General features: G+C 42.3%; 1 protein-coding gene across 3 annotated transcripts in view; it reads left to right on the top strand.

The window, feature by feature from the left end:
- Window positions 1–26,573, top strand: part of LOC146570144 (copine-8-like) — a 115,301-nt gene continuing 88,728 nt past the window's right edge. For all 3 annotated transcript variants that reach the window (XM_085282980.1, XM_085282981.1, XM_085282982.1), the window contains exons 1-2: window positions 1–295; window positions 24,670–24,710. In XM_085282980.1, the coding sequence (XP_085139106.1) occupies window positions 213–295; window positions 24,670–24,710 (124 nt within the window). In that variant the 5' untranslated portion in view covers window positions 1–212. The remainder of the gene's footprint in view (window positions 296–24,669; window positions 24,711–26,573) is intronic.

Genomic DNA, 26,573 nt, shown 5'->3' with positions numbered 1-26,573 from the left:
CGCACAGAGACCCGACTGTGGCACGCTGCAGGTCTGCGTCCGTGTGCTTTTCTCTCTCTCGCTCTCTGGTGTTTGGTTCTTCCAGGAAGCAAAGGGCTCACTGAGCATCCATTGCGAGGTTTCCCCCCCTTCTATTTCTTTTACACCGCTTTTTCACATGCCGCCGTTACAGCGCTGGGGGTAGGGGACGCACTGTGACCGACCAAGCAGCGATGAATATGGCGTTTATTGGGGACGCGGACCCCTTCACCGCTTCGATACCTGCCACCAAAGTTGAACTGACGGTCTCGTGCAGGTGAGTGCTGACCACTTTTGCTTCACTGCGTTGAGATGTACAAAACAATAAATATTCCTTTCACTGTGATATCTGCCCGGGAGTTCCGTGCAGGCTGCATAGTAGGGAATAAACCCAGCACAAACTCGCTTTGCGCTCGTTGTTTCAATTTGATTTGTTTGTACAGTGCGGTGTGGAGTCACGCCACTTTTCTCTTTATATGAGAGCAGTGGCAGGTGAATGATTATATATTGGATTTGTGCAGGAAGGCACGTTTTCTTGCGCGTCTGTTGCCAGTAGTTTTCCTGTGGATGAGCGCCGGATGGAGGTCAGAGTTGACATGTCTTTACACTGCTGTCACGTTTCCGAGCTTCGGTGAAGCTGCCACACGCAGAGCTGCAGAAATTTATGTTTGCGCCGAAGCAAAGTGACCACCTCACCACGTCATCATCCTTACGAAATATTTATTTCATGTGGGAATTTCCTGCAGGGAGGACGGGTGGAGGATGCTGGAGCAGGCTGTTTGATTCGCGCTGTGGCAGTTTTACTACAGTGGACACGTCCAGTCAGCTTTTAAAAACACACCGACCATTTTCAGGCTGCTGCTTCTTACGTGGAAGGATTTGCTGTTTGTAATGATATGAAATATGCTATATCTGTCACTCTATCCATCCAATCATTTCTGCTCTCCGTGTATCATCTGGGGTCTCTCAGCAGGACTGTCAGGACTGTTGAGAAGATTAGGATTAAATTTAGATTCAATGAAATTTTAAAGTTGAGAAAGTAAGGTGTCATCATGGGTTTTGAGCTCTTGGATTTTTTTAAAAGCCAAGAAGACACATTTTAAATCCCATGACGCAATGAAAAGCAGCATGTGCTCTTCAATGACAAAAGTTTTTTTAAAATTGAAATATAGATCAGCGAGTAATTTTATGTTGATAGAATTGAATGTTTAGTGAACTACAAAGATCTACAGTACAGTGTGCTAATGCAGTGGATGGTAAAGCCCACTGTGTAAAGTGTCCAATCAAAGCAAAGCTTATGATTCACACATCACAGAATCTTTAAAATGGAGCAGAATGTGACTGAAGATTTACATAATAAAACAATCTGCATAAGCGCTAAATCGTTTAAGCCTCCTTTGAAGCATGAATTAAAAAGAATCAATCAATCAATTCAACACGATCAGTGCTGAATTGAAGCTGAATTTTTAATTTCTTTTTATTATGATCAAAGGTTCATTTGGTAACTTTTCAGGTGTGTGTGTGTGGGGGGGGGGGAATGCATCCATTTTCTCTTCTTCAGTTTGTCGTCTGAATGTGTAAAATCAGTAACGTGTTTTGACACAATCTGGGGATTTTTAGTTATCCTGGTTTGTTTGCCCCTAAACTGAAGAGGCAGTCACGCCCCAAACAACTTTTCAATATCATAATGCTGTATAAGAGTAAGATAAGTGACAAGGAATTCAGGGCATGTCATAAAACATTTTATTTGATTTAGTCGGTCGTTCAGGTCTATGTTCAGGCTGAGATCATGTAGTCTTTAAATCTTTATTTCACTGCAAAACTTTAATTCTTGTAAACCTTATTTGAGACTTTTAATGAACAGAAGAACAAAGACTTTGGACTCATTTAAATTCCCGCTGACCTAAAATCTGCCAGCTGTTTATGCAGATGGAGCTTCTGTTGCTGTTTTAGTTCTAAGATAAAAGCTTTGCACAGCAAGTCAGCTTGGTAATGAACTTCATGATTTTGAGATCTGAACTTGTGAAGATATTTTGTGTTTGATTATGTATGTGTTTGTTTGTTTGTTTGTTTTAAGGGGAAAAAATGGCATCATAAAAGAAAAGCTCCCGCAAATTATGACTCATCTCCGCATTCTTATAAAAAGCTCTTTTTATTCATGCAAACATAATTTATGTGCTTTTCCTTATGCATATTCCTGACCGTGAAAAGGAGCGAGCAGTTATAGAAAATGGCATGGATGGAAAATGGACAAACTGCAGTGACATTTCTTTAATGCTTGTGTAACAGAGTTAGAAAATAGCTTAATGAATTTCCTTAAAATTGATGTGCTTTGTGAATAGTTGGAGCCACCTGGTGGACAAACACAGCAACTGCAACTGTTAAGGTTCCAAATTGCTGCACAGCGCATGCCTCAGCAAAGGAAAAAAACTCCCAAGCTGGTGGTAGGTGCTAGTGAGCGATACTGTTGTCAATTTTGTAATTGTATTAATGAAAACACCCTCATAGTGGTAATTGTCAACATGTATTTTGATTGTAAGCAGTACTAGCATGTATCCCGAAAGTTACAGGCATTTTGATGCATGGGTAGTAACTTTATTCACGAGTAGCATTTTTAGTTAGCATGCTAAGCTAATACTCGTTAGCTAGTCGGGTGCTTTTTGACTTGCACTCAGCTCTAATGCTTCTCTATGAGATTGTGATTGTTCTAATTCTTTTTAACAGAACTGAATGTTGCAGTTGCTTTGCAGATTGTTAATGAAGACTGTGTGCTGTTTTCTTTGTACCAGGTAGGCGCTGTTAAGTATAAGTTTTAATTGATGCTGTTGTATAGGAAAAAAAATGATGAACAATGATGATTGTTTTATAATAGAAAAGCTGTTTTTATATGTTATTGTTGTTGTTGGTTAGGAAAAAGGAGAAAAATAAATAAATAATATTGCTACTATACGATCACAAGTTTGGTTTCAGCTAGAACTTTTAAAAGAAAGATTTTGTTGATGTTGTGTTGTATAAATATATCTTAGTCATTTGTTAAGTGTTATGTTTGGAAAAGGAAAAAGGAAAAAAACTCCCAAGCTAGTGAACTGAATGTTGCAGTTGCTTTGCAGATTGTTAATGAAGACTGTGTGCTGTTTTCTTTGTACCAGTTGCCAGAATAAAGAGGGAGCCCAGAGTAAGGGCAAGTCCAGCGTTGCAGTGCCGTCCTTTCTACATGGGCATATCACACCACTTGCACAATAGACTCTCAGAACAGCAACAGCTACATTGGTGCCGTGACTCTGTGATTTGAGATCAACTTGATGCAGATCTCCAACCCAGGTTGCAGTGTATTGTGCTTAAAGATTCATCCTTTGCTCGTCTTGGACTGTGAATTACGTTGAGGTACTGGACTGTTTGTTCTTTGATTTGATGGGACTCTCTCCGGACTGCTTGTGCTGACACCTGCAACTCTGAATATTTGTTATTGTCTACGTTTTGTTTTGGTTTGTTTTTCTTGCTTTTCCTTTTTTTTTTCTGTTTATATGCTAATATGGCAAGCAAATTCCAGCTGAGTGATATATGTGAAAATGTTCTCTCCTCTGTTGGGCGGGGTAGAGGTGCAGCACGTGCTCATTTACTGTCACATGGGTCAGTTGGGAGGGATGAGGGAGCTTCACCTGTGTTGCCTGGGAGGGTTGGAGCCTTTGGGTCGGATTTAGATCCGGATGAGTCTCCCGTGGGGCAATTTTTGCGGGGCGAAGCACGTCACTCCACTCCCGGTGATGGGAATGACACATTAAACCAGTTTAGTGACATGCTCTTTCAACTTGGTTCACAGATAGGTGAATCTATTGCGGCCAGACTTATGTCTAGTGGAGCTGTTGGTGATGTCGACCGAAATAATGCTCACTCACATAACCAGACTTCACATTCGGGTGGCGATACGAATACACCTAGTGAAAACACTCAATTCAGTGTTATTGTAAAATCCGACAGGGAACCTGTCATTTTCAGGGGTGATGGTACAGACAAGTACACAGTGACTGAATGGGTTGAGTTGATGAAATCATACATCAGGAAGCAGAGTCTTGATGTGTCGTTGCAGACAGAGGAGGTGATGGGGAGGCTAATGGGGAAGGCCAGGGATGTAGTTAAGATAGGCTTGAGAAGTGATCCTGCGCTTATTACTTCCTGCGCCCCTGATGTCATATTCAACATGCTGATAAGGTACTTCAGCAGCACTTCCTCTTGCCTACCCCTGCAGGACTTCTACTCAACTCTGCCTTCTCACAGGGAGAATCCTGTTGATTACTGGATACGCCTCAACAAGGCTGCTGATATGGCTGAGGAAGGTTTGAAGCGTCAAGGCAGGCGAATGGAGGACATTGGTGGTGAGATCGCTAAAATGTTTGTGAAACACTGCCCAGATCCTGAGCTCGCATCTGTGTTTAAGTACAAACAGATACATGAGTGGACGTGCAAGGAGATTCAGGAGAGGATAGATGAATATCGGCGCGAGAGGGTGTCTTCTGTGAGAGTGCGCGTGGTTGAGGCCCATGCAGCAGCGCTAATTCGTGATGACACGCGTGTTGAGCTCTTGAATAACGATGACAGGAAGTCTTCTGGTGTTGACGCGCTTCCTACGTCACCCCCGTCACCTGGGGTAGGACCCTCTGTCTCACCCTCTCCTCTCTTGTCCCAGACGCAGCAGATGTTTCTTGCTCCAAGCTGTCCCACTGTTCCTCCTCTATTGTCACAGGATGGGGAACGGAATCCGACGACCTCAACTCAGAATAGATGCCAGACTATTCCCCTGCATTACCAGAAGCAGTCTGCCCTCCCTGCTCCTGAGCAGCAGTTCCCCCACAGTCAGCAGCCCAGCGACAATGCTGTGCTTGGTGAGATGATGTCGATGCTCAGGGAGCTGTTGAATAAAGCGAAGGCGGGGATGGACATTCCCCCTCACGGCAGGGTGGCAGACGAGTACAGAATCGGGCCCCTTTGTTCAATGGCAGGAGCTGTCAGGTCTGTAATAAGGAGGACCACACTACACAGTCCCATTGCCGCTTTGCCCGACTCTGTTTCACATGCTTTCAGCCCGGTCACACACGTCGCTCGTGTGCCAATGGGGCCTCTACGGGTGACAATGCCCAGGGAAACTAGACGACCTGTGCTTTGAGGGAGGCTGTACAGGTCATGAAGAACACTCCCACACACATGATGCAGCAGAACTGTATGACAATGTAAAGGACTTAGACAAGTCTGAGAGAGTTATTTTTCAGGACACACAGAGAATCAGCAGCAGTGACAGCCTGTTCTACACTCCTGTTACAATCGGAGGCAAGTCATCCCTTGGTGCTATGTTGGATAGTGGTTCAATGGCCTGTTCTTTGAGTGAAGTAGCGCTGCAGAGGCTTGCTGCTGCTGGTGCTATTGATTTGAGAAATCAGGGGGCACCCACTGTTGTTTTTGTTGGCTGTGGTGGTGTACGAGTGAAGCCTAAATCAGTGATGGAGCTTGACATGGAAGTGTATGGGTGTCGTATCTTGGTTCCAACCTTTGTTGTTGAGAATCAACAAGATGACTTAATAGTTGGCTCGAATGTCATCAGACATTTAATCCGTCAGTTCAAGAAAGATGCAAGCTACTGGGAGGCAGTTTCGATGTCGCGTTCAGGGCATCAGGAACTTGAACAGTTCCTCTCTCTGCTTGCTGGCCTGGAACGCTGGTCTGGTACTGAGATACCAGACAAAGTGGGCACAGTCAGGTGCAACAGGGCTGTCACCCTGCCAGGTAACAGTGAGTTTCTTGTATGGGGGAAACTTCCGAAAGATGTTAAGATATCTCCCGGCTCTACTGTAGTTACTGAGCCAACCACCTCTCGCTCTGCACCCAGGGGCATCATGGTCGCTAGAGTGGTGACTCCTCTCTGGGGAGACAGGTGGGTCCCACTCAAGCTCCTTAATGTCACAGACAACCCTGTTATTCTGCGGAGGAATGCCAAGCTTGCTGATGTCTACACCTGCCTTGCATTGGAGGATATGGAGGTTCCAGAGCTCAGTCAACAGTCTACTCGTACAGAGCCCACTGGGACATCTGTACCCACAGTGGATGTTGGTACTGTACAGGAGAGGCTGGACCGTGTTGGCCTGGGTGACCTGGACCTGAAATCCTGTGATGTGTCATCGGACTGGCAAGAAAAGTTGGCTGACCTTGTGGTCAATTATCAAGATGTCTTTTCTCGCCATCATCTGGACTGTGGTGAGGCTAAGGGCTTTGTACACAGGATTCGACTGACAGATGACAGGCCATTTCGTCTCCCCTACAGGCGTGTGCCTCCTGCCGAATACCACAAGCTCCGCCAGGTTCTTAACGAGATGGAGGAGAGAGACATAATCAGGAAGTCTACTAGCGAGTTTGCCTCACCTCTTGTCCTTGTGTGGAAGAGAAATGGCGACTTGCGAGTGTGCACCGATTTTCGATGGCTCAACAGGCGGACGCTAAAGGACGCTCATCCCCTGCCACATCAAGCTGATTGCTTGGCAGCCCTTGGTGGCAATGCGTTTTTTAGCACGATGGACTTGACTTCTGGCTTCTATAACATGCCGCTACATGAGGAGGATCGCAAATACTCTGCATTCACAACACCCATGGGTTTGTACGAGTATAACCGCCTCCCTCAGGGTTTGTGCAACAGCCCAGCCAGCTTCATGAGAATGATGACCTGCATTTTTGGCGATCAAAATTTCCTCAGCCTGCTGTGCTACCTTGATGACCTGTTGGTCTTTGCACCATCTGAGCAGTTGGCTTTGGAGAGATTGGAAATGGTTTTCAGCCGACTTCGCCAACACAACCTGAAATTGGCCCCAAAGAAGTGCTGGCTTCTCAGGAGGACGGTGAAATTCCTCGGGCACATCATTAATGAGTCTGGTGTGTCCACAGATCCTGCTAAGGTCGAGGCTGTCAGCAATATGACCATTGCGGACCTAATGGAGCCTGATGGGATCACCCCGTCACAGTCCCGTGTCAGATCATTTCTGGGGATGGTGAACTATTACCAGCATTTTGTGCCCAATTGCTCTGCCTTGGCAAGGCCCCTCTTTGACCTTCTGTCTGGCCAGAAGCAGAAGCGCAAGGGGCGGGCACGTGTGAGCCGTGCTATGCAATCTCGGAAGCTGACACCTACTGACTGGACACATGATCATCAACAGTCATTTGAGGATCTGAAGGCTGCTTTGGTGTCCTCAGTAGTTTTGGCCCATCCTGACTTTGCTCGCCCTTTTGTCTTGTCCACCGACGCCTCCTTGGATGGGCTGGGAGCAGTTCTTTCACAAGTTCAGGAAGGTGATTTTGTGGCTAGACCAGTTGCATTTGCCAGTAAATCCCTTTCCCGTGCCCAGCGTAAGTACCCTGCTCATCGCCTTGAATTCCTTGCGTTGAAATGGTCTGTGTGTGACAAGTTCAGCCACTGGCTCAAGGGACATGCCTTCACGGTGTGGACTGATAATAATCCACTTACACACATTATGACTAAACCTCATCTGGACGCCTGTGAGCAGCGGTGGGTGGCGAAGCTGGCATCTTACGAGTTTGATATCAAATATGTCCCTGGTTCTAAGAACATTGTCGCAGATGCACTAAGCCGTCGACCGTTTGTGAAGTTGGCTGTCGGAGAGAGGTTGCTCTGCTGTCCCTATAGCAACCTAGTTGGAGAAGCTCTTCCCATCTCTGTTGGCTCAGTACAGGAGGCATTTCGACAGTCGAACTCCAGTCGACATCTCTTCGATGGCCAGGTCGAGGAGGAGCCTAATGTGTCGGTGCATGCTAAGAACCAGTCCTTGACTAAAGAAGAGGTCTCTGCCATCTTTGAGACACATACCCTTTGGGAGTCGGGTGCCAGAACGCGTGCTGTTGACATCCTCCAACAGCTTCCACAGCTACTTCTCCCTGCAACAGATGCTCAACCTGTGTTCTCTGAGGGTGAGCTTCGTGAGGGGCAGTTGAGGGATCCTGTCCTCTCCAGAGTGCTGTACTTTGTGGAACGTGGCCGTCGACCTTCCCGGAGGGAAAGATCCAGTGAGTGTGCCATGGTCATTAGGTACCTTAAACACTGGGACAAACTGACGATGTGTAATGGTGTCCTTTACAGAGTATCTAGGGATCAGGTCTCCAAGAAGAAGAGATACCAATTTGTTGTTCCTGATGCCCTTAAACCCGAGGTCCTCCAGGGCACACATGACAATGCTGGCCACCAGGGGCAGTTTAGGAGCTTGTGTCTGGCCCGCCAGAGGTTCTTTTGGCCGCACATTGACAGAGATGTGAAGGATTATGTGCGACAATGCCAGCGGTGTGTCATTGGTAAGGCAGCTGATCCTGAGGGGAGGGCACCCCTGGAGAGTATCAAGACATCTGCACCTTTGGAAATTGTGTGCATTGATTTTTGGACTGCGGAGGATTCTAACAAGAAACCTGTTGATGTGCTGGTAGTGACAGACCATTTTACTAGGATGGCCCAGGCCTTCCCTTGCCGAGATCAGTCTGCTAAACAGGTTGCGAAGCAACTCTGGGACAAGTATTTCTGCATTTATGGATTCCCAGAGAGGGTCCATTCTGACCAGGGCGCATCATTCGAAAGTCAGCTGGTTGCCGAATTGCTCAGGGTTGCTGGTGTGAAGAAGTCTCGGACGACGCCGTACCATCCAATGGGCAACGGTAGTGTGGAACGTTTTAACAGGACACTGGGCAACATGATTCGTGCCCTCCCTCCTGATGCGAAACACGACTGGCCCCGGCGCCTCCAGACCCTGACATTCATGTATAACTGTACTGTGCATGAGACAACAGGTTACGCTCCTTTCTATCTCATGTTTGGTAGGGTCCCCCGTCTTCCAGTTGATGTGCTGTTCAAAAACATACTGAAAGATCCTGAAATCGGTTGTTATGATAGCTACGTGGTGTCCCTGACAAAGGATCTTCAAGAGGCAATGGCTATTGCTCAAGGACATGTTGACAAAGAACAGAGACGTCAGGCTGAGCTCTATAACCGCCGTGTGAAGGGGAACTTGATCGCTACGGGTGATAGAGTCCTGGTTTCCAACAGACGTGAGAGAGGGAAGCGAAAAACAGCAGACAGGTGGGAGTCCACCATATACACTGTCGTTGGTGTGAAACCTGCTACTCACACATATGTGATCAAGAATCCTATCACTGGACAGGAGAGGGTTGTGCACCGTAACCTGTTGATGCTTGTTAACTTCTTGCCTGTGGACGTGGACAGTCACGCAGATCGCACCTTTCAGTCTTCTTCTGAAGCTGGATCTGGCGATGCCATGGATGCGACGGGATTGCTGTCTTTCTCAGAGAGTGAGGATTCTGTGAACAGAACTCGGCAATGGGTTGACAAATTGTCGGCTGCACGTTCGGACAGCTGTGAGGGCGCTGAGCCCTCTGGTCATGTTTTGAGCATGGCTGATGAGCCTGAGAGTGTGAGTGATTTGCACCATCAAGCCGGTTCAGTGACCTCTGAACGAGACTGCTTATCGGCCCCCTCGACTATCACTCAGGGAGGGAACAGACAACTCACGCCTTCCACCCACTCTGGTCCTGGCGATGTACAACCAGTCAGATCTCGTTTTGGACGCATTGTCAAACCAGTCAATCGGTTGCTCCATGTAATGTCCACTCAAGAGGTTGTTAATGATGCAAGTCAGATGATTGGCAAAGTCTCTAAGTCATTACGTCAGGCTTTTCAGTAAGTTTTTTTTATTTTCTACATTGTGGTTTCCAGTTTGGTGTATTCTTTGTTCCATTCTGGTTTTCCATTGCACCACCATGTTTGAACTTCGGTCCCGATGCGGGGACATTTCTTTTTCTGTGGGGCATGGTTTGTGTGGGGTGTAGACGGCATCCTGCATCCAGGAGCTGGTAGTGAGTTGGCGCCGCTCACTCTGCTTCATCCTTTTGGGGATACTTCTTGAGTTGGTGTGTCTATATAACCATGTCGGGTCTGTTTTCTTTTGGGTTTCTCTTTTGTTTTGTTGATTTTGGTGGATGCTGTGGGTTGTGCATCTTTAATTTTGAGTGAAATTCTGCGGGGGTGGATGTAACAGAGTTAGAAAATAGCTTAATGAATTTCCTTAAAATTGATGTGCTTTGTGAATAGTTGGAGCCACCTGGTGGACAAACACAGCAACTGCAACTGTTAAGGTTCCAAATTGCTGCACAGCGCATGCCTCAGCAAAGGAAAAAAACTCCCAAGCTGGTGGTAGGTGCTAGTGAGCGATACTGTTGTCAATTTTGTAATTGTATTAATGAAAACACCCTCATAGTGGTAATTGTCAACATGTATTTTGATTGTAAGCAGTACTAGCATGTATCCCGAAAGTTACAGGCATTTTGATGCATGGGTAGTAACTTTATTCACGAGTAGCATTTTTAGTTAGCATGCTAAGCTAATACTCGTTAGCTAGTCGGGTGCTTTTTGACTTGCACTCAGCTCTAATGCTTCTCTATGAGATTGTGATTGTTCTAATTCTTTTTAACAGAACTGAATGTTGCAGTTGCTTTGCAGATTGTTAATGAAGACTGTGTGCTGTTTTCTTTGTACCAGGTAGGCGCTGTTAAGTATAAGTTTTAATTGATGCTGTTGTATAGGAAAAAAAATGATGAACAATGATGATTGTTTTATAATAGAAAAGCTGTTTTTATATGTTATTGTTGTTGTTGGTTAGGAAAAAGGAGAAAAATAAATAAATAATATTGCTACTATACGATCACAAGTTTGGTTTCAGCTAGAACTTTTAAAAGAAAGATTTTGTTGATGTTGTGTTGTATAAATATATCTTAGTCATTTGTTAAGTGTTATGTTTGGAAAAGGAAAAAGGAAAAAAACTCCCAAGCTAGTGAACTGAATGTTGCAGTTGCTTTGCAGATTGTTAATGAAGACTGTGTGCTGTTTTCTTTGTACCAGTTGCCAGAATAAAGAGGGAGCCCAGAGTAAGGGCAAGTCCAGCGTTGCAGTGCCGTCCTTTCTACATGGGCATATCACACCACTTGCACAATAGACTCTCAGAACAGCAACAGCTACACTTGCAAAGGCACTTTGAGTGACAGAGGCATTAGGTAATGCATTGTTTCTGTCACCACAAGCTTTCAAGCTTGTGGAGCCAAATGATAGACAAAATACACAAGTTACCTTTGACAAAATGAGTAAAGCTTCCAGGGAGCCAGTCGTGTATAGTGTTGGGATGTACAAGCTTTGCAGTTCACAACCAGCACAAAAATTATCCTAAAAAAGCTGTGCAATGGTGACGCATTAAACTGCACCACCTTTGGTTCGGGGCACTAACAACACTTGCAGTTTCATGTAGGCATTTGCTGTTATGTTTTTTCCTAATTGCAAAATTTCACCACTGTCTCATTGGAGCGTTAAACGAATTTTTAGGACTGACGACCAAAATCAAAAATAGATTCAGTTTTAGTGTCGTGTGTGTCAAAGAAAAAAGCCAAGTCCTGCATTGTAGGATTACTGCACTGCTTCATTGTTGTACACCAAACTGGCAGTCCTGGCATTTTCTTTTACCAAAGTTTGATATACTACATCATTTTGACACCGTTTTAGCTTGGTTTTCTTCTATGTTGATTTTAAAACAGGGGGAAAAAAACCTACAGAGACAGATTCCTTGGATGAACGCATGCATTTTGTCTGGTTCTCTGAGCAGCTGCCTTATATTGGACTGTGGCAGAAATCAAGAACAGAACACCTATCTGAATCAGGTTATAGCTTAATATTGTTTTACTGTTTTTGTTTGTTTTTTGGTTAAGTGGATATTGGCTGTTAAATGCATCTTTCGTGTGAAAATCTAGTCCAATAATTCACTGTACTAGTTCATTTTTTTTTGACAGAACAAACATGCTTTAGCTTTTTGATCTGCCTGAGGTGAAACCATTAATAGCCACACCAAAACAAAATTTACCAGTCCTCAGCTTGTGGAGAGTGTGATTTTCCCACTTTTGTGTTGACGAAGCTACTGAAGCATTCAGCCCAGATAGAGTCCGTCGCTGAGTGAAAGCTCCCTCACTCAATAAATCCAAACCGTCTCCGGACCCGTCACATGTGCAGTGAAGCAGCAGAAGTGACAGATTGATTAACTCAAGACAAATATGGTGTGTTAGTGAGAAGAAAACCCCCGCACAGCCATTTGCCTGAGTTTCCTCACTCATGATCACGAGGCCTTGATGACACAAACACAAGTCAGTGGAGTTTAATTCTGTGCGTGGACAGTAGACAGTGAGCGTGGCGAGTCTGTAGAGCTGCACAGGCAAATGAACCTTGCAGACAGTTGGGCGTTTTGGGAAGTGTTTGTAGGGAATGATGTTGGTGTTCGCGTCAGCTCGGCTGTCTTGTGATCTGAGTGGTCCACAGCGGAGAGATAGTCATGACCTTTGGGCACAAAAGCTCCGAAGTGTATCCCTTTGAAGAATTGACGTGCTCTGTGTAGCTGTATTGAAGCCGGACGCCGACCTGCTGAGAGGCTGGTCGATGTGTCACAGCTGATGTTGCACTTTCCACGAGGAAGGTGAAGAAAGAGACAGAAAGAGTTAGTGGAGCAGGGAAGGAAACTATAGCGTGCAGGTTTCTTAGATTTCTTTTGTTTTAGTTCTGAATACAAATGGCTTAAAACAAAAATAACTAGGTTTCTCTGGCTTTTATGAGAAGTGAAATAGCGTTGTTGTTTTTTCTCCAGTAAATTTAATGTCATTGGGAAGCACAGTTCAAGATTACTCAGCACCTGATGAAAGTGCAATCATCTGATTGGCTGCCTCTCGCAAACAGGTTTGAAATAGCAGGAGGGTGGAGCTTCTCTGCTTACAGCAGGAGCTCTGTGTCTGAAATGACTATATTAGGAATTTCCAGTGTCACCAACATCATAAAGAGGCAACAATAGAACAAAATGTGTGAAACAGTTTGAAACTTAAACTTTTGGCTGACAGGGATTTCTTTTATGCTGAATCCATTATTTTAAATGTTGTATTTAATATCAACATCCACCATAGTAACAGTAGCTGTATGACAGAAAACAGAGAAAAGTACAGCAGGTCCCCTTTAAAGCCTCTGTGTATGCTTTAAAAAGAAGCAATTTCTGGTACTGGTACTCAAATAACAGTAGCTTTCACTACCACTCTCACCCCAGGAGCCTGAGAAGAATGATGTGAAAGCAAAGAACACGCTGCGCTATTTTTCTTCAGTACGACTGTCTCATTTTCCACATACATAAACATGTAATCACACCAGCATTTTACACATTGAGGCTTTAAAGCTAGATAATGACTCCTTCACCGGAAGGCTCAGAATGGTACAGTCTCTGAAGATAAATTGTGGTTGGTGCTCTCGCTGTGGAGTCTGCAGAGATCTCCAACTGGTGCTGTGTTCTGCCAACAATTTAAACTCCTCTGTAATTACAAGAAAGAAAGCATGGCTGTGGTGAGGCTCATTTAGCAAACTAAAAGATGACACGTTTATTTGTCTGGTAACAGTGGAGCTTGATCTTTGTGTAGCACAGCTGATTGGGGCTGGTTAAAGAAATTAGACGAGGATAAATTAAAATCATTTGGTCCGGTAGAAATGAAGCTGACTGGTTTGACTGTGAATTACCTGTTAACCAGTTGGGGCTAATGATTAGAGCTAACATACAAAATGCTTTACGTCGTTGAAATATTATTTAGACATTTTGAGATTGCAGCAAAGCACCTAAGAAACAAGTTAAAAATATTAAAACATTTCAATTACATAAGATAAAAAATGTATAATTTAACCTTGACATATACAAAATGAAAAAGGCCAATTTATTTTGTATCAATATACCATCTTTCAACTTTGATAGTAAAATAAAACAGGACCAAAAAGGTACACAGTAGCCACAAAGTACAAGATAGCAGCGACATTGCTGCTGAAGATCAATCCGGTCGTTAAGTCTGACGTCACTAGCCGTGTCTGGGCCTAAACTCTGCTGCTGGTCCATATATCAAACGATCACTATGGCATTACTGAGCGTTGAAAAACTGTCTAAAGTCTTTCATCTTTAATAAAATGATCAGCGTTCTGCTCTACCAGGTGTAACAATTGAGTATAACATCCAGGCATCCATGAAAACGAAATTTATGACATTTAACAGAGTTAGAAGTTAGCAGGAAGTTAGCTCGCTAGCTTCTATCTAAATACAATATAGCATGTCCTGACTGCGGGGTTTTGGAAACAAATTAAAACGTACAGCTCTGTTATCACTTCCAACATATATGAAGACAGAAAACTAAACAGCAGTGACGTTTGTAGGGTTACTGAAGTTTGGCTAGCTGGTATATAATGATGTGCTACGTGACCGCTAGCGACACAGCTATGTTAGCATAATATAAACAAGCTAACTTTTTTTCCACTCAATAAAAGTTAACGTGAGTGTTCTCGGTGGTCAGGAACAAATGTAATCGCATGGCAGGATGCTGTAAAAGGACCAAACTTCAGCCAGGAGAACAACTGAGATAATCCATCCACAATACGAGGTTAGTCATTCATATACTGCTGCATGGGCTGGGCTGTAGTTACATCCTAAGGTTTTAAAAACTGAGCTTAAATAAATGATCAGCGGTAATAAAAGCCGAGGGAGGTCAACAGTGATCAATGACTGTTTTAGGAGCCTTTTGAGATTAAATAGAAGAAAATACATAACATTAAACATGTTAACAACACAAAAGCCATATTAAACGCAGACTACTTTAGGCCCGAAAATAGGATTCGCCACGTCATCACTTAAGGACCGGATAGGGGCTTCAGCTGCCTGCTAGGATATGAATGTTCTGTGGTTTTCACAAACTGGGAAAAGCTACCAGAGAAAACAGAAGCGCTGGTCTTCATTGTTTAGTTATGCATTATAATGTTCATTTACCCAGGAAATATCATAGATATCTAAATGTCAGTGGTGTGACTACACTGTATTCTACTTTGTATAATCACCATTTAGTTTACTTAACAATGAAAAGTTGCGTAAAATTATAGCTTGCCCACTTCAAATAACATCAGATCAAATGGAATGTGTTTACTATACAGTAATTACAATTTTCAAAGTCCAAAAAATGTCTGAAAAAAACTGATTCAAATACAGACTAAAAGCCCAGGACTTAGTAAGCAATAAGCAAATAGTATCACATGAAGAAATAGAAAGATCAATATGGGTTCTTTTTGTAGCTTTTTTGTATAACCAATAAAGCTTTTTCCATTATAAAAGAACTGCACACAGTAGCAGGATCTCCAACTCTCACAGGTTATTTGCACATTGTTTCACAATCTAATCACAGGGCTAAAATGATTAAAAACAACAAAGAAAGTGTTGTCATGAGGGGGAGTATTTTCAAAGCAGCAAAGCTCTTTGTGGCTGTGCACACTCTTACTGTATAATGAGGTGCTAAAATTCCTTCGTTACAGTTTATGTAATTGATCATGTTTTGTACTTTTTGTTTCAGTACCCGTTATTGCATACATTTCCACTACTGTTGTTTCCTCTTAATTGCTGCTTAGATCCACTGATTGCTAGTTAGCTCTAAAGAATTACTATTAAATCTTTAGTTCAAATAAAACTCTAATGAAGCTAAATGAAATGAAATCCGGCTAAGCTAATGTCATGTTTCCCCTCTGCTTCACTTCATCCTGCTTTACCTTGTTTCTTTGCTCCGTTCCACCTAAATTGTGAAGGATTTAGGGAGCAAAGAGCACAAAGCCAACAGATCAAGTTGGTCTCAGGTGGCGAGTCCTAAACGCAGGAAGGGTCGTGCTGGGTGGCTGCATTAATTAGTTTTCTGAAGCAGTCATTTGGTCTAATGAAGGCACCAGACAGCTGTCGGCTCTCAGAGGTAACCAGCTTTACCTGGTTACCTCTGAGAGCCGACATGCCTCCATCACATTACTAACCATCCCCCTCCCTCCCCCCACCTTTGTTCCTCTGCTTTCATCTTTTCCACAGCCACTTTCCTGCATCTGCGTGATTGCTGTGGACAGATTTGAAGACATCATGTTGATTAGTGTCCAGTATTTGATGCCTTTCTACTGAGCGCAATAGAGGATTTTTATGCAGATTTATGCAGTATTCTAAGTTCTAAGAAGCATTACTTCCAGGCTGTAAATATTAAATACATTATATGGTATTTATTGCTAAAATCCATTAAAAGTCCTCTTCAGATAATATACAGATATGCACCTGTATCTATGGACTGCGTTGTTAAAGTGCGTGTATGACTGTCCCTTTGTTCTTAGATGATAAAAAGATTATGGCAGCGATGAAGAGGATGACCAGATCGGTGATCACAGACCAAATAAGACAAAAAACTAGAGATGTCGCCATTAACTGGCCAGGGACTGGAACTGTTGGGTTTTCAGAATTCCCTGATGGCTCTATGACCGATTGGCCAACCTCACATCTGTCTAATTGTGACTTGGACCCATTCATGTTTGTGCAACATGCAGTCGCACAAATGCTTATCGCCACAAGCTAACATGTTGTTATGTCGTGGGAGTTCCTCACTGTAAATGACGACACAGCGTTTGCAGGAGAGCCATCACAAAATCTTTATAATAACAAACCTAATCAGACACTTATGCCACCCTCGCCCCGCTGAACAGGGCTAATAAATGCAAACAGACTAAAGCTAAAGCTGTCCAGAGCTCAGAGCCAGCCGCAAGACGAGAGTCTGGGTATGAAAAAGATCAAAAAGCTTGTTTGAGGAAACATTGTGGAGAAAAAGGTCGATGTCGTGTTATCTGGGGAAGCAATAAAAGCAATTAAAAATCATGTTAGTAACACTGAAATTTGTTTTGTTATATAAGCATGAGCCTGTTTTAGTTAAAAATGTCAAGTAAAGGTGAGAAGCAACTCATTTTCATTTAATTATTTCTATTTGTAATTATTTCTATTTTCATGTTTATTTTCAGTGAGAAAAGATCCTGAAAGAAAACTGTAAAATTTCATTTCTTTTATTATGAAAACAAAATTTTGCATTGTAGAAAAGTTTTTTTGCTTGTATTTTCTGTCAATTCTAGTTTCTCGGAAGAAAATTGGTGTTGGCAGGTCACACTTAGGAAAAAAATAAAGAATCGGATAAAAAAAACAAAACTGCAATCAATGTAGCTGCATATATCAATAATTTATCAATTATTGTATTTATTTTATTTTTTGTCAAAAAGTCTATTCAAAAACCTGAAAAGGTTTCAGTTTACTTTGAAACAGGAAAACAGAAAATCAGTCCTCACAGTGGCATCCTCAGCTGGGTCTGAATATTTTGGTATTTTTGCTTAAAAATGACCTATAATCCTTAAAATGATTGCACATTAATATTCCGTTGATTGTCTCAATGGTTATTCAACAAATCGGCGGAGCTCTTCACAAAAACGGATACTCTTTCTCGACCAGTCTTAGAAACAAGTGTTGCTAAGTGCACCGAATGACCCGATTCAGTCGCTTGAATACAGATTCTTTGGCAGATTCATCATAAGCTATTATCAAAAATATATGGGCTAAAAATAGAATATGATGTAGCATGTGTGTAATGTAATTATGCAAATGACATTTAGAGGTTCTGGTGCAGCCTATAAAAAATGTCAGTACAATTAACATATAACCTCAGATTAATGTTTAGCTCCTGATTAAACTGCTGGAATCTTTGGGCTTTAAAAAACACAAAAACAAAAGTACAAATCGTACCTGAGAGGACATAAAACTTGACATTTCACAGCAGATTCACAAGAACTTGAAGGCATAAATCTTTGTAGTACCTGCCACATAGGTTCTGACCTTCACTCGAAGGAAATTTACCAGGACTTTGATCAAAAATGTAATCATCTTTTTTAAGTAGGGTGCTGTCATGGCAGCAGCTATTCTATTATATCTTGTCATAAATGACAAGGGAACCAGTTGAAATGCATAGTTCAGCTTACAAAAGTCCACAGCAGGAATGCACGCATATTGGATTGTGGTAGCAACATTCCTGCATTATTACTGGACTGAAGCTGGTTTGAAGCCGCCTCATTGGAGATATAAATGCCACCTTCTAATTGCATTAAAAAGACTGTTATCTTTGACCCCCCAAAAATCAGTTTCTCACCATTAGAGAAACTGTACTTTCACTAAAAGACATTAATAAGAGCATTGACCATGTTCTTCAGACTCATAAGTCATAGGTTAATTGTATCTTCCATCTATCATCTATAACACTCTTGTTTAATACTGGATCAATTTGTCATCTGAATTTAGGTTCCACCTTTGAACAGAGAGAGAAAATAGTTTGTTTGAAAAGTCTGGGTCCATATTAAACTGTTTTTCTTACCCACCTGTCTGGCCTGACATCCTGCCTACACCGAAGCTCTATAAAAATCTCACCTTTTATTTTGCTCCTTCTATGATCCACCGCACTCAAGTGTAGCTATGGCCCATAGGTTGTGCAAACAAACTCTGGGATCCTTAAGGATGGTCATTATAGAGGATTTATCAGTCGTAGCAAGCAAAATATATAATAGCCATTAAAAATCTCCTTCTGTAACAATAGGAGCTTAAAGTGAAAGTGTTGTGAGACTTACTAATCTTTAGTTTGTAAAAAGCGTTCTCTTTAGTGGTAGCTCAACATTTAAAATATTAATAATGAAGCACACAACAAGGGAATTTTGTACCAGAAGAGCTTTTTTTAAAGGCATTAATTTCATTTATAACCCTATTACTATATAATAACTAATAATCATTTGACTTTTGAACATAACAAGAAATCGGACTTTTGTCCCCAGTTGCCTGCACTGAAAACATATGAAGAAGAAATCGTTTCATAGCAAAGATAAGAGGAATGTCATTGTTCCAAAGCATTGTATGTTCACCTGAGGGGAATTTTCCTCTTATATGATTTAACATCAGAAGAAGAAGAGGATGGATGGAACTTTGTAGTTCACATAAATATTTAAACTATGACAATGCAACACCATAGTTACAGTTTCAAATTTTACATAATTTCTTTAACACCTATTATTGTAATTATGTCATACAACTAACACAGACTACTCAAATTGTGGCTTCTTTTCGTAAAGCAGGACTCTCGTGGTTCATTATTGGGTGAACATCAGTTTCCCTTGAAGAAACAAACCCCCCTCCCACTCAGAATCTGAGAAAATCGTTCATAGTTAAGAGAGTTTCTCAGGTGTTTCAAGGCTAAACTGATCAAACCAGCCGAGTAATCTCTGTAGCTTCGATTGACTGTATTGATCTGGAGTTATCCTCCTAGCAGCTTGTGCTGTTGGTTACAGCATCTTTCATGGGAACTTCTTCATTAACTGATGTCACGGCTCTGCAGACGACTGCTGCTGCTCCGAACAACACTCCACACTCTTGGAAGGCAGATGTCAAGCTCGTGTGCTTGCGTGAGGTTACGCTGTAAAAGTAACCACCCACTCCGCAGTTGCATGGTATCTGACTTTAAGACAGGGGTCGGCAACCCTAGGCATGCGTGCCACAGCTGGCACGCGAAGGGTTAACTGATGGCACGACCATAGCTGGACTGGCCATCCGGCATTTGCTCGGTGGGCCGATGGTGATTTTTCGTTTTCATGGGCCGATGATTTTTTTATTTTTTTTGTAACGGTATAAACAATGAAAGGTGGTGGATTGGCCAGATGCTGGCTGATGTGTAAAAATAACTCAGTTATTTGGTGGTGGCTGTGGCGGAGCTTCCACAGATTCAGTAACATTAGCAAGTGGTGGAGGCCAGCAGGTGGATGAGAGAAAGGGGAGGCAGGAGGAGAGCCCCGAGGCAGCCGCCGAGTGTCAGGTGAACTGAACTTCAGGTAAGAAGTTATGACCTGCAGTCTGTCTGGGTCAGATATAAACCAAGTTTAGGTGGAGTTTATTTTCGTTGTGCTGACTTTTTACCGTCAGTTACAATAACAAGTACTGCGTACTAGCTAGCATGACAGAGTTTCTATACAGCTGGGTGGGTGCTTTGATGTTATTGATAGTGAACTTTATTTTATTCATAAGGCTAATTATTAGAGTTGCCGACTGTCCTGTAAAAAACGGAATCGTCTGGTATTCAGAGAAAATATTACGTGTTTCATATTGAGCCGAAAAGGAACACAGTTTGTCCCGGACTTCAGCTACAATGAAAACGACACAAAGCTGGAGTTTTTCTGCATCTTTAAGCCGCACAGCTGCCTCTTCTTCTCTCATTCTCTCTCTCTCCCTCTCCTGTTGCTACTTCAATCATGAAACTGATCAATGATCAGCTGATCGGCTTTTCTCTCTTGTTTGTTTATCGTCCACTTTGTGCCAGAAAGAGGAAACCAGCAGATGTCGCGCTAAACAACAGCAGCACGTTTAAGCTTGATCAGCTGTTGTTAGAATTTATTTAATATTGCTTTCTAGTATCAGCTGATGTTTGCTGGAGCCACAGCTGTAAAAGCTGCTGGTCATGAGGTTGGTTTGGATATGTGATGAGAGGGAAACATGAAGATGAAACCAGGAGATGTCCTTACTGAATCATCAGAGCTGTGATGGAGAAACAGGTTTACCTTTTAAGTGACATGAATGAGTTGAAGGGAAGTTGTGAACTGTTTCTGAGAGACAAATAACACCAGGATCCTTTTCTAATTAGCTGACAGCTGGTAACTGTGCAGGGGTGGGTCTAGCAAGATGTTGCCAGGGGTCCATGTAGGGCATTAACAGGGAAGGGGGGCACAAAGAAATACTTTCTTATTCTCATTTAAAATGTCTGGTTTTTATTAAATAATTATCTGAAGCTTACAATCAAAGTTTTTATCTGACGTAAAATGTATAAAAATCATACATATACCGACAAGACTGTACATCACTGTCACAACAGCGTTTGTTTTCATTCAAAGGCTTTATGGCTTTAATACCTGGTGGGCCGGTCTCTAGTCAAAATGCCCGGGCCGATTTTTTGTCCCAGTTCAGCCCTGGGCACGACAATCTGAGAAGGTGCATTAAAAAATACATGGCCGCAAATGAGCAAATTCGCTCGCATACACATTAGTTGTGCCGCAACTTAATGACGGTATCTTAGCTAACAACCCCAACTGCCAGATTCAACTTGTAATTGGCTAAAAATCACTTCGCCTATCGGTGAGAAGGACGTTGTTAGCTTTCTACATTCCGACACTTCAGAAGCTTCAGGAGCTTTCCACTCAGCACAGCATCAGCACCACGGAAATACACGGATACATTCGTAGACTCGAGACAGAATTCACAATGCATTTTCAGGACTTTCAGGTGTATGGACCAATGTTTCTTTTCTGATCAAACCAGAAAGCTTTAATGAGCAGCTAGATTTGTTTCGCATTAACTGGCTGAGTTAATGCCAGTTAATGCAACATTGAAGCAGCTGGAATCCACAGCTGTGCATGTTCATGGAGCTGCATTTTCACCTGCTGGACATCACTACCTGACAAGTTTAACTGTCTTCAGAACATTGCAGAGGCCTTATTGACAGTATCTCATGTTGTGACAGCCCTGTGGTCTCTCAAACTCTACGTGTACTTTTCTACTGAATTTGAGCAAGTTTTTATTTTGTTACTGTATCTGTTTATCATCTGTATCCTTAATATTAACCCCAAGAATCTTGTTGAAACTAAGGAACCATCATTTGAAGGTGAATAATAAGCAGATAAACTATCAGACTTTGTGGGAACGGGCTCTTCCTGAGGAGAGGAAGGTTTTCCACATTGCCCTGTGAACACTTTCACCATTTTATACGCTTTAAATATGGTAGAAATTGTTTACTTTGCTTTTAAAAAAAACCCCAACATCATTTGTGGTTAGAAATGCACGTGTGTCATTAGAAAAAGAATACTGGCTGATTTCCCCAGGCTAGCACTCTCACTGCTGAAGGAAAATTTAATCTCAGATGCTCTCAAAAGATGGAAGTCCCCCATCCCACCTGCACATGCAGGTATTTAAAGCTCCAGCTGCCATGTTTAGGTGCCTGTTACATAACTGGCGGGATTTCAAATGTAATTCTGGTGTTGAAGAGGGACTGCTAGCGTAAATGTTTGATGAACAACGAGGCACTCTGTTTTGACCACCCAGACGTTTGCAAGGCTGCCTGTGCAGGAAAGGGCTTTTTAAAGAGTCCCCCCTCTCTCTGAGGGGCAGGTGGAAGCCCTCGGGTGTGTATGACTCATAGGGAGGTTACCGTATCCATAGAAGGGTGTGTATGTCTGCCTACACACACACACACACACACACACACACACACACACACACACACACACACACACACACACACACACACACACACCACTTGGTGCTGTCTTTAGACTCTTGAGACACTCTGTTTTTTTTCTGCTGCTTTTTTTTCTTCACTGCATCTTGTTTCCTGCCTCCACACGTACTCCTCTGGGAGACAATCGGGTATACTATCCTCTTTATTGGACATTTATCTCATTTGGCAGGTGAAGTTGCCCACTTCTCACTCCTACGCAATCTTCCAGACTATCTGCCAGTCATAAAATACATCCCCGATATGACTAGGCTCAGTTCCATTGCTTATTGTCATTTATTTAACATCTCAAAGCTCTCAAAGGGCCAGTGGGCATGCCCTGACAGAGAAGCAGCAGAGCGTAGCGTTTTACCATCTGGGTAGCAGTGGGATTAGCACAACACGAGTGCCTGATCTAGATACATCACTAGCCATCAATGGCTTCAAGTCACTCGCTGCTTGTCACACAGGACAGGATGGGCGACTGAGTGCTTACCCTGCAGCTAGCCCTTCAACTTTTGTTCCCTGTGAGCCGTGCACAATATGGACAAAGTCGTGCTGCTGTGATTATCACAGTTTAAATTCATACACCACACAGCCTTCTTTTAAAGAGTCTAAATCTGATTTTTGTTTCTTACGCACACGTTACAGTTGACCTCAACAATCATGCTATGACTCAGTTCAGCTTTAGTTCTTGTCAGTAATAATAGATTTCAGTGATGACCATTTCATAGTGGATCATGACCTCAAAAGCCTGTTAAAAACTTCTTTTTTTTTCTTTTCACAGCCTGAGACAGCACAAACGCTTGAGCTCATCATCCTTTTAAATCTGTCTGTAGGTGTGACTTGTTTTGTATTTATTTTTGTCTCCTATTGTATATTTGCCAGTCCCCACACTTTAGAAATGTGTAGTATTTCATTGCTCTAATTCTCTGCTAATTACAAGCTATTATTGATTTTTAAACTATGTTTTTCTTTTAAAATGCAGATAACATAATCCCATCCAACAAACCCGGTTGTTTGCTATAGACAAAAGTGTTAATCTGTCTGTGTCTCTTTGTTACACTGACTCTTGGTTTTAGATTGTACATTTGTGGGTTTTTTTCTTCTGATCATGCGAGTATTGAGCCCACATTATGCAAAAAATTGTCCAGTTTGAGAATAGAGTCGAAATTTTGAGATCAAACTCAAAAGGTTTTTCTGCAAATAAATTCAATATACCAAAAAGTCGAAATGTGGGGATCAAGTTGTTGTTCCCACGGCTGTTATACTCTCTGTGAAATGCTACAAAATACTTCAAATTTGGTTTTAGTAATAAGGAAATATTTCTCTTTTGTGCAAAGTCAGAAATGCTTTGATGCGACGATTACAGCCTCATGCCGTAAAGATGCAGTATGTTGTATCACAACACGCAGTAAGAGAGCTCTACACAAAGACTTTTGCATAATAACTTGACTTTATTCTGAAAATATTGTTCATAAAAAGCCAAGTAAACTTACGCATTACCAAGAACCTGAGTTACATTTAGTGCAAGACACTGGAAACTGGGTGGTGCTGTAAAATACTGTTGACCAGGCTACTCGTACTATTTAGCCTTTCTGGTTTGCTCAATGAAAGCTTTATGAAGTTCTAATGTAACATTTGGCAGGAGTACAAGCTGAGGGAATAAGCGAAGGGTTTGTTTTAGCCCCTTGGGTTGTTGTTGGACTTCTGACTACCTCCTCCTGAGACCTCAGGGCACTGTGAAGCAACTGACACACAGTTAAAACCACAAATGCTCCACCTCTGCTGACGTAACACGCCAGGTCTCCCTATCCTTATTCTGAGCTCGAGCTGCTTCTTGATTTCCTCATACACAGGTCTTAGGCATCTGCAACTTGTCATCTTCATTTGAATATTTAATTCCTTCAGAGCTGTCTTACTGTGGGATATCTCAGAAGCGCCGAGCATCTGCTTCGTGATGGAGCTCTTCGGTGCATTTATCCGTGCCCGTGCAGTGCTGGGAATGTCATGTAAATTTGATGGCAGCTTCCACAGTTGCTTCTGGCACTCCGGGAGAGTGCAAAAAAGTGAAAAATGCATCTTCTTTTCTGCTGCTTTTCCTGTATGTTTAAAATATAAATGGGCTGCACTTCAAGCTTGATTTGTACCGCTGCAGTGTGACTGGGTGAAATGGCTTTTGTTAATCAAGTCGTCGGAGGATTCTGAGAAAACCAGTTGTCGGGGTCAGAATGGGAGCTAATTAAGGAAAATTTAATGATGTAATAAATTTGTAGTTGCTCTTTATTTGTTGAAGTAGGACAGCTGAGTAATAAATTTTTTACGTTAATGGAAGTCTTTGTTTTCTTTCTCTCTCTGTCTTTCTCTTTTCTTTAGGAACCTGCTGGATAGAGACACGTTCTCCAAGTCAGATCCAAGTAAGCTTGTCTCTTATCACTCTCTCTGTGACACACATGTGCACACAAACAGATCAGTGCAACAGCTCCCAGTAGACCTAACACAAATCCACAGACACATATATATACGCACTCTCTCATGCACGTGTACAGGTGGATTTTAAATTCTACAGGCAAACAGACACAACCGCAGACAAACATCCACCACATGCAGGCAGATTTGGTACTGTGCAAACACAGCTTGCATGCACTACACATGGACACACACACTCTGCCTCGCCTGTGTGAATCAGTAGACATTTGCATATGTCAGGGGTCGTATTCGTCACTGTTCTCTGCTCCCAGTGTGAGTGAGGGGAACCAGATCATCTTCACACACAAACCAGCCGCTTCCCTCCTACAGATTAAACGGCACACATACACACTCCTCACTCACTTGATAGCAGGGGTTCAATTTGGCAACTGGTCCAGTGGTTTTTAAAGGCCCAGTGTGCAATCCAACAGCAATTTGCCTCAGTAGACGGACATTAAGAGCAGGATGAGAAGTCCATTTATTAAAAAAAAATTTAATAAATGGACTTCTCATTTCAAAGAAGGGTTTTATGTTTAGGCAAACTGTTAACACACAGGCTCTCTATCAGAACTTCATTCTTTTCTGTTACTGATTGAAATGAACTGTCACATCAACACCAGTGAAAACAAGATAACCAAACAGACACGCTGCTTCAAAAATGGAAATTAACGTTGGTGGTATTTGTTCTTCATATCTCATACACTGTCACATTTGAACCCAGAGTCCTTCTATGGTGCATTTATAATATTAACGAATAGCAGGAATACAGGCATCATCTTCAGATGTACCTATAGAATTTTTAATTGGGGGAAAAACAGGCTTGGTTTTCTTAAATAAGTACTGCAGTGCATTTTTGTTATTTAGAGAAGACGAGCAATGTTGGTACAATTGCATCTTCCTATTTTGAAGTTTGGTGGGGGGGCTAAAACTATTGTTATATCAAGAAAATCAAAGCAATTCCTGTAAAATTTGGGGAAAACAAACAAAAGGAAGATATGAGCAAATGCTGGTTTGACCCTTCAATAAGCTTGTCTACATAGGGTTAGAGACCACAGGGTTAGATACCAGTCGGCAACCCCCAGCACAACCCAGTATCGTGGCCCACCGGCATGCAGAATCTGCATCAAGCTGCAGTACCAGCAGCGGTGAATGTTTTATGTTAAGTCAATATGAAAATAATGGCAGGAAAACATAAGAGACGATTAAGCCAGGTGGTTAAAATGTAAATATTAACCACAAGCATAATCGTTTGTGGCACAGAAGGACCCTGGAACCTACTTCATACTTTCCTTAGTCACGGCTGCTTGGCTATTGTTCCAATCTTGCTCTAAAAAATTAAAAAAAAAAAAGATTTCTCTTACTTTTTTATTTTTTCTATCAATTGATATCAGTATCAATTTTCCTCTGTATCAACTGGCACTGGTATCAAGTTTGAAATTCTTGTATTGTGACATCCTTGATAGGGGACGAATGGGGTTGTTGCTGTGAAAAGTGAATCCAAAGAGGAAGCACCTTAAATTTGGATTCTTTGTAACGGCTAGCTAGAGGTGACACCTCTGTTTTCAAAAAGAAGTCAGATTGCACAGAAGTCCAAGGAACAGACCAGTTTGGTTCCCTTGATCTCAGTCGAAGCTTGATGGTCTCATTCACTAGTTCCAAGTCTCCTTAAATATAACGTTTGTTTTTTAAATGATGTCTAATTTTAAAATCAAATACACAAGCAGAGTATGATTTAAGGCATTTCTGCTTTGACTGACAGTTGGATTAACAAATATGCATTTAATGACATTTACAAATCATCAAATGCAGAT

This window comes from Mchenga conophoros, linkage group LG7 (genome assembly GCF_057382185.1).
Source record: "Mchenga conophoros isolate Kocher_MC1m ecotype Shallow Benthic linkage group LG7, M_conophoros_male_GT1.1, whole genome shotgun sequence".
NCBI classification, from domain to species: domain Eukaryota; kingdom Metazoa; phylum Chordata; class Actinopteri; order Cichliformes; family Cichlidae; genus Mchenga; species Mchenga conophoros.
The sequence above is the reverse complement of the archived record's forward strand: the minus strand, read 5'-3'. Positions and strand labels throughout refer to the sequence as shown.